We start from the raw sequence: 9,344 nt of genomic DNA on the forward strand, positions 1-9,344 counted from the left end.
TTGGAGCTCTGGTGGCCTAGTGGTAAGCTGCCAATGCAAAGACATGTGGTTCAAATCCACCAGCTGCTCTGCAGGACAGGAATGGACATTCCCTTCCTCCACGATATGCACTGAAGGGTCAACTATAAGTTATTTCCAACTCAATGGCACACAGCAACAACTTGCTTAGATCACCAGACAACTGAATGTACATCACAAGTGTGGAAACAAGACTGTTGAGTAGGCTGGGGTGCCAGGCAAGGAGAATGTGTTGACTTGCCTTCCTATCAAACTGGGAAGGACCTTGGAAGACAAGATCCAGGCTTAAGTCTTTGTTTAAATGCAGGCAGATTGTCTCCTGGGAGAGCCTGTGTGGACAAGGCTGCTGCAGAGGAAGGGTGAGCTGCTGCCTGGAACCTCCTCACCTTCAAAGGTCAGCTGGAGAGAAAACTTTGAGACTGTGGAGATGAGAGTTGGAAGCTGGAAGAAATCCTTGTTTCTGGCTGCCCTGGTCCTCGTGGCCAAGTTGGGCCATTTCCAAAGATGGGAGGGATTCCAGGAGAAGCCCATGAGTAAGCAAAACATGAATGCAACACTCAGTTTCTTAATTCAGAGATACAATAATGTCAGCAATGATACCTACTCATTTCAAATCGAAAAGCTACTTCGAACTCAGATGCAGGTATGTACTTCAATTACCCTGTTCATGCCCACTTGGACAAACAGGGCTCTCAGTGTGATGCCAGGAAGTTCAAGTGGTACATCAAGTGAGGAAATTCTTAGCTTGGAATGGGTATAATTTGGAGTTGTGTAAACCTAGGGTTACTTTATCCATGCCTCAAAATCCCAACTGGGCTGTTATTAGTCTGAAGCAAAAATTTTTACTGAGGTTCTTAACTGTCCCTATTTGAAAAGAATTTTTTATTCTGAAATTATGCCTTATCTTCTTTTAATGAAGGCACATTGACAGCCAATAAGGATGATTTTGTTTTCTTTCCTTATCTTTTTTGACATAATGTTGTTGTGTTGTTGTTTGTTGATTGCCTTCAAGTCAAGCATGACTCATAGTGAACCTATGAACAAGAGGCCCGAAGCCTTTCTATAGCTATCAACATTTATCAAAGTTCATAGAGTTTCTGGAGGCATGTTGTAGTGCAAGTGTTGATTCTCTGAAGAGTCTCTCCCTCCAACAATTTTTTTCCTCAGTGTTCAGGACTGTGACATTTAAGACTAGATTTTCTAACTGTACTAAAAAAAAAAAAATAGAATGACACAGCTGTGTATGTTTTCATAAATTTTTTTTTCAGGGAAAGTTGAGTCCAAGGTGTAGGCTGCCATAAGAACACCTCTTATTTGTTTTGTATAAAATTTCTTTGGAATACGTCAGTTGAAGAGTATTAGAGGAAGCAAATTTAGAAAAGCACTTTTATTCATTTAATCTCCCCTCTAGGTCAGATAGTAAATTTTAAGATACAGTTGACTCATGATTACACCATATATACAAAATAAGACTATGTTTATAGTGTTTTTAATACTGCTATTGTTATATGCCATCAGATTATGACGGACTCATAGCTAACCTTCCAGAGGATTTTCAGAGGCTATAAATAGCATGAAAGGAGATTGCTCATCTTTCTCTACAGAGCAGTTGGTGGATGTGAACTGCATGTCTTTGGTTTGTCAGTGCTTACTCACTGTTGTTAAATGTTGACGAGTCTAGTATGACTCATAGTAATACTATGAACAAAAGATATGACCCCTGTCCTATCCTGTTCCACATTAAGAATCACTGATTGACTCAAGTCCATTGTGGCAGTCACTGTGTCAATCCAGAATTCCCTTTGAACAGTGTGATCTCATGTAAAGATTATCAGGCCTTTCTTTTGGGTGCTACACACCAACCATTTAACTCTCAGGCTAAGTTAGTACAGCCTGCATATTTATCTGAGTATAATTACCTGGATATGCTGAAAATAGTAATTGAATAGGGAGACAGGGTTCTAGCATAGAACAGTAGAAATCAGCAGTTCAGGACAAACAGGAGCAGGCATGTTGTTTGAATAGTACAGACACATCCTAAGTATCTCCCTGACTCACAGTTTTACTTCTCCACCAGATGGCATTATTATTCATTATTAGGGCCAAGAATACAGAAGTGATTTGGGTTTGTAGGTGGCAGCTAACAATCTTTTTTTTTATTATTATAGATTTGCTTACAAAGTTTGTATACATTGTATTTCACACTATTTTTCACTCGCTGTGTCTTCATTGACATTGTATTTCATACAATCATTCTCATGCTTATGTTTTATACAATTAATCACCATTAGACCTTGCTCATCATTACCCTGTCTTTTCATTTGGATCCTTCCTGTACTCCCCCCACCCACAAAACTGTGCAGCTTTGTGATTTCTCCCCTACTCTTCCTCACCCCTCCACCCTCATCCCTTCCCTCCTTGTTTTCTAATGCATGCTTTACTAGTTATCTTCTATTTTTACAATAAGCACCTTATACGATATTTGTCCTTATGAGACTGAGTTAGTTTATTCAATAATGATCCCCAGTCTCTCTCAAGTTATGTAATTTTTTAAAAAAATCATTGTTCCTGATTGCTGCATTGTATTCTGTTGTGTGAATGTACCATTATTTCTCAATCCATTAAGTTGTGATTGGACATATGGGCTGTTTCCATATTCTTGCAATGATGAATAATGCTGCTATGAACATTGATGTACAAATCTCTGTTTGTGTCTCAGTTCTAATTTCTTTGGAGTGTGTTCCCAGTAGTGGAATAGCTGGGCCATATGGAGTTTCTATGTTCAACTTTTTGAGGAAACACCGAACTGTCTTCCAGAGTAGTTGTACCATTTTACAATTTTGCCAAAAGTGTTTAAGAGTTCCCACTTCTCCACATCCTCTCCAACATTTATTACTTGCTGCCCTACTAAACTTTGCCCATGCTACTGGGTAAGATGGTATCCCATTGTGGTTTTGAATTACATCTCTCTTACTGTCAATGATTTTTGAGCATTTTTTTCAGACACATAAACCAATGGAACAGATTCAAGAACTCAGAAATGGACATCCCCATCTATGGTCAATTGATATTCGACTAGGAAATAAAACCTATCAGATGGAGAAGTGACAAACTCTTCAACAAATAGTGCTGGCAAAACTGGACTGCTACCTGCAGAAAGTTAAAACAGGATCCACATCTCACACCATACAGAAAAATCAACTCAAGGTGAATCAGAGACCTGGGAGTAAAGGCCAAAACCATAAAGTTCATAAGAGACAAAATGGGGCCAAGTTTCGGAGACCTCATCTATGGTATAAAGAGACTGAAAAATACATCCAGAAATGCACATTCTGGAGAGGATAAAATTGATGAGTGAACTTCCTAAAGATTAAATCTCTGTGCTCATCAAAGGGTGAAAAGAAAACCTACCACCTGGGAGCAAACATTTGGTAACAAGGAGCTCATTGCAAAAGTTTACAGAATATCCCTGGGCCTCCAGAAGAAAAAGACTGATAACCCAATTACAAAATGGGCAAAAGACATGGCAAGACTTTTCACAGAGGAAGACATTCAGATGGCCAACAGACAAATGAAACAATAAATCTTTTTGGTTAATCTTGCAAAAAAAAAAAATTGAGAATCCTGTAAATACTTTTGGGTGAAATAAACCTTTGATGAATGGTTCATTGAAGATGAATGCTTATGTCACTTAAACTGATGGAACAATTCCGATTGATCAACTGATGGAACAATTCCGAGTGACCAACAGAATGAGGCTGGGCAACTCTGGGTAATGACTTTCAGCATTCCCACACCTATTGCAACATAATAGTGTCAGTCCCAATGCCTCACATAGTGCATGGGAGGTGGGCATGGCAAACCTCTGTGTTTACGCTGCAGTCCTCTTTTGGATTTAATGAAAGCTGCTTTGGCTTGTGGGATCTTGGCAAAGTTCTAGCCAAGCTTTCCAGGACTTAATTTCCTTATTTGCAAAGGAGAGAGACTAAGAATGGAGTACTCAGGTTTCACTCTGGAATTTATCAGTCTTTGGTCCTTTACCAAAGATGTCCGGAGTTGGAGCTATTATGAGTTAAACGGCTAATGTAAATAAAGAATCAATTGTTACAATAAAAAAAAAAAGAATGGAGTACTCAGCAAAGGTGATATATAGTTGTACTTTAAAATATATTTGTAGTTATTATGATTATTTCAATGATTATTTAATGGTCAAATCTAGTATTGAGTAAGAAGTTTTTACACATTGGGATGCTAGTTAAATTTATTACCAATGTTTTAGTTTCTTCATACCTACATGATTCTAAAAGGCAAATTTCAATGTGAAAGAGCCTGATAACAACCCTTGCAAGATAACAAATTCTGAATGGCACTATTCTTTAGTAAGTACACACTTATATAGGAATGCTGCATACTTGATCTTTTCTTTTTCTTTAGTCAGTAGTAAAAAAGAGTTTATTTTGGCAAAGAGTACCCCATTAGGATTCTTAGAGTTTCTCAAGCCTAGTTCAAAAATAATGGCAGAAAGACAGTTAAAGGTATGAAAAAGAAAGACATTATTTTTTTTTTTACTTCTAAACCAATTTTAATTTTAATTTCAGGTACAAAGAGGCATATACACATGTACATACATATTTATTCAAAGAGTCAGAGAATGTATAGTATAAACATGAAGGGTAGACATTCATGTATTTTTTTCAGAATGGTACTTAAAAAATCTTCAGTTGTCTACATGTTAAAAATTAAAATGTTTGCTTCTACTTCTCTGTAAAGGATTTCTATTAAATTATATTGCCTAAAACTCCAAAAGAAGGAATTTCTTTTCATTATGGCCAAAAGGTAACAATCTTTTGTTTTCCAGCACACTGACATGCCTGGCAAACAGGTATTTATTACATGAAAAGAATACAAACCCCCCCCCCCAAGAAACAAAAACATAAACTCCAAGAAACTGAAAATATGCAGCAGAGGTTGAGAACTAAAGGGTATACTTTTGAAATGCCCTAAGAGATACTTGAGAGAGAACCGGTTCTCTCTCAGAGAACGAGGGGAAGGATACTTTTTACTTCCTCTGCTTTCCCTGAACTCTCCCAAGAACTTCCTGGTATTACTGCAAGTGTTGTGAGACTGGACACTTCCTGGTGCAGTTCCTTTGATTCTCACTGGATGTGCTGTTAGCAGATGCTAACTCATTTCCAGAACTCTTGATTGTGCTTATGCAAAACCTATATTTGGACCAGGAGACAGTTGTCAAAACAGAGCAAGGAAACACTGCATTGTTAAAAATTAGGAAAAGTATACCCGAGGGAAGCATCCTGTCTCCATACCATTTCAATCTATATATGCAGAACATATATGAGAGTTTAGGCTCCATGTGGAAGAATGTGATATCAAGATTGGAGGAAGACTCATCAGCAACCTTCATTATGCAGATTACAGTCTTGCTTGCCAAAACTGAGGAGGACCTAGGAATTTGCTGGAGAAGATCAAGGACTGCATATGGATTGAAGCTCAACATCAAGAAGACAAAGATTCTCACCATTATGCCAATCGGCTGCATCATTATAGAGAAGAGATTGAAATGTCAACAGCTTAGTTTGCTTGGCTCTACAGTCAACACTCTTGGTACCAGCAGCCAGGCAATAAAAAAACCAAATTGTATTTGGAAAATCTGCTATCAGGGATATCTCCAGAATACTGAAGAGCAACGACATCAATCGAGAGGCTAAGGGGTGTCTGATCCAGGCCATGGTCTTTGCAATCACTTACTGTACATCAGAAAGCTGGACAATGACTTAAAGATGATAGAAGGAGAATTGTTGATGCCTTTGACTTGTGGTGCTGGAGAAGTTCACTTAATATATACCATGGACTGCTAGAAGAACAAACAGGTTCATCCTAGAGAGAGTGAAACTAGGCTGCTTCTTGGAGGCAAGAATTCTGAAGCTCTATCTGACATACTTTGCATGTTGTCAAGAGGGACCAGTCCTTGGAAAGGGACATAATGCTTGGAAGGGTGACGGGGCAGCACAAGAGAGTAAGACCCTGGATGAGATGGATTGACTCAGTGATTGGGGTAATGAGGGTTAGGTGTGTCAGAGACAATGAGGCTCAAGATAGAGCAGGGTTCAGAAGTGTTGTACATAGGATCACTATGCATTGCAAGAGCGACTTGACAGCACGTAACAACAACTAGTTCCACTAGCTAGTGTCATTGTCTTATTCTCTCTTGGACCTGCCATGTTCTGCTCAGCCTCTGTTTCTGTCTAACTTTGCTCTGAAATTTGAGCCCCTAAAATATGTTAGGGGTTTTGGATGATGGTTCTAGTAGCTCCATGCTGGAATTGAGCGCTGTTTTGGCTTCTGTGCCAAGCATGCCAAGGTATAAAGTCAAGATTTGAGTAAGACGGCATCTCTATAGAGTCATATGCAAAACACAGAGCCTGGAAGACACAAACTTCAAACTTCATCAATAGATTGAACAAACATGTTTGAAAAGAAAGTAATAATTACAGTATAACATCCAAGTTGTTATACCTGGCATTATAAAGCGAATACTGTAAAGACATTTACTATACATCTGAGAGTAGGAGCCTCAAGGCAGAGAAAGCTTGAATAGATTTTAGAAATTTTGCTTGTTGACTGTTTAGAAGTATCTCTGATTAGTATAGAAGTAGTACTCTTCAAGGAAGGGGTTTCCAGTAGTTATAGGATTTAATCCTTGTCTTTTTTGTAGGGTGACAGCTGCTAGTGCGTTCAGATATTTAACGTTCTTTCTTGCAGTGAGACAAGAATTGAGTCTCCCTTATTGTAGAATTAGTATGGGGATCCAAGGGAGGGGGAAAGTGGAAGCAGAGGGGTGAGGATGGGGGATGGGTGGGTGGCGTGTTAATCATAGGGTTGCACAATTCAAAGGGTGGGATGTGTGTGAAGGAAATGGGAAGGATCTTTTGTGAAAAACAATGTATTCAAACTTTGTAAATAAATCAGTATAAAATTTAAAAAAATAATTGGGTCTTTATCTTTTTGGTGGGCTGACCATCCATTTTGACTATGAGTCTTGGGATAAGGGGCTGTCAAAGGCCTCAAGTGAGTGGCTCCTATATTAATTAAAATTAAACATCTCCACTGACTGTATCTAGAGTCCCCTGAGTAAGGCTTCTTGTTGTACCTTTGGTCTTTTGGGCTCATGCTGAAATGAGGATCTCTGAGATACCCATAGGCCTAATTCTAATTAAACATCTCCACTGACCATGTATAGAGTCCCCCAAGTAAGGCTTCTGGTTGCACTTTTGGTCTTTTGTTGGAATGAGGATCTCTGGGACACCCACAGGCCTGATTCTCCTTCGCCATCTCTAGAGGATTTTTAAGAGTATCTTCTTCCTGATGGTAGTGCAAGCACTTTCTGTCTTTCTTGTTATCCCAGAGAGTACTGGTCTATCTTATTTGGTTTGAATTGTCCAAGCCAAATTGACAAATACACAGGAGCTTCTTACCTCCCTATTGCAGAACTTTTGAATATTTAAAGTCATCCTCATTGAGGTTTCCAACAGGCAACATTACCTAGAAAATGCCTTGTTGGTTTTTTAATGGGATTTAAAAAAATTATTTTCATTCAGTTATTCATATACATTTTGTCATATAACATCAAATACCATTGTACAATGACATTTATACTTCATGTTATAAAAACCTTGTTAATCTATACTTAGACAAGGAAACTATCATATGAATAGAGCAAAGGGACACTACATGGTTCAAAATCAAGAAAGGAGTACATCAGGTATGTGACCTTTCTCCATACCTATTCAGTCTATATGCAAAACAGATCATCCAGGAGGCTGAGCTTTATGAAGAACAATGTGTGCTTAGGAATAGAGGAGGACTCGCTAATGATCTACGTTATGCAGAAGACACAATATTGCTCACTGAACCTGAGGAAGACTGCAGTGTTTGCTGCCAAAGGAGTGCAATCTTTAATAAGGTTTGCATCTCAACATCAAGAAAACAAAGATTCTTGCCTCCAGGTCGATTGGTACCATCATGATAGATGGAGTAAAGATTGAGGTTTTAACACTTTCATCTTGCTTGGATCCACAGTCAGCTCTCTTGGCAACAGCAGTCAAGAAATCAAAACACAAGTTGCTTTAGGAAAGTCTACTTTCAAGGACCCTCTCCAGAGTGCTGAAGAACAATGATGTCAGTCTAGAGACTAAGATGTGTCTTATTCAAACCATACTCTTTCAAATTATTTGTTATACATAAGAGAACTAAAGATAACAGAATTGATGCCTTTGAGTTGTGGTGCTGGAAAAGAGTATTGGACAGCCAAGAGAACAAACAGTTCTATCCTGGAGAGGGTGAAAGCAGGTTACTCTTTGGAGGAAAGGTATTTAAAGCTCATATACCTTGAGCACATGGCCAGGAGGGACCAATCCTTGGAGAAGGACATAATACTTGAAAAGGTAGAGAGTCAGTGCAGGAGAGGAAGACCCGGGATGAAACGGATTGACACAGTGACTGTGGCAATGTGGGCAGGTGTGTCAAAACAGTGAGATTGGCTCAGGATAGGTAGGGCAGAGTTCAGGACTATTGTTCATCAGGTTACTATGAGTTGTAGTTGGCTCAACCGTACATAACAATACCTTCTCTGTCCCCTAATTAACTTTCCTTAGCCCTTTTTTTCTCCCCTTCTCACATCCCCATCCTTGTATTTAATCCTTAATGCATATTCTGTACTAGACTGTTAATTGCTATACACATAATGTTCGACTGTCCATTCATTTTATATTGATCCTCCTTTTACCTATTCCAGTGCAGTGTTCTTTATGTTGTTGTTATTGTTATGTGCTGTCAAGTCCCCTGTGACTCATAGTGTCCCATGGACAGCAGCTCTGAAGCCTGCCCTGGCCTGAGCCAGTCTCACAGACTCCGGTACCCCTACCCCCATTGCCCTACTTGCCTTATCAGTCCATCTAATCTGGGATCTTCCTCTCTTGTGCTGTCCCTTCCAAGTATGATGCCCTTCTTCAAAGATTGATCCCTCCTGGGCACATGACCAAAGTATATGAGATGGAACTTCAAAATCCTAACCTCCAAGGAGAAACTTGGTTCCACCCTCTCCAAGACAGACCTATTTGTTGTCTTGGCAGTCCATGGTATGTTCAAGACTCTTCTCTGGCACCACAACTAAAAGGCATCAATTCTTCTATCCTTCTTAATAATCATTATTCACCTTTCTTCTACATAGCAAGTAATTGCGAAGACCATGGACTGGATCAGGCTCACCTTAGTCTCTAGACTGACTTTGTTTCTCAGTTGTTGTTGTT

At 39.1% G+C, this 9,344-nt stretch overlaps 1 protein-coding gene across 1 annotated transcript in view; it reads left to right on the forward strand.

Annotated features, from left to right (window-relative positions):
• Positions 1–445: 445 nt before the first annotated feature.
• The window catches only part of CSTL1 (cystatin-like 1), a 22,049-nt gene continuing 13,150 nt past the window's right edge, over positions 446–9,344 (forward strand). Inside the window, exon 1 of the mRNA XM_006902901.1 lies at positions 446–661. Coding sequence (XP_006902963.1) covers positions 446–661 — 216 coding nt within the window. The remainder of the gene's footprint in view (positions 662–9,344) is intronic.

This window comes from Elephantulus edwardii, unplaced genomic scaffold (assembly GCF_000299155.1).
Source record: "Elephantulus edwardii isolate Elephantulus edwardi_28Jun2011 unplaced genomic scaffold, EleEdw1.0 scaffold00467, whole genome shotgun sequence".
NCBI lineage: Eukaryota > Metazoa > Chordata > Mammalia > Macroscelidea > Macroscelididae > Elephantulus > Elephantulus edwardii.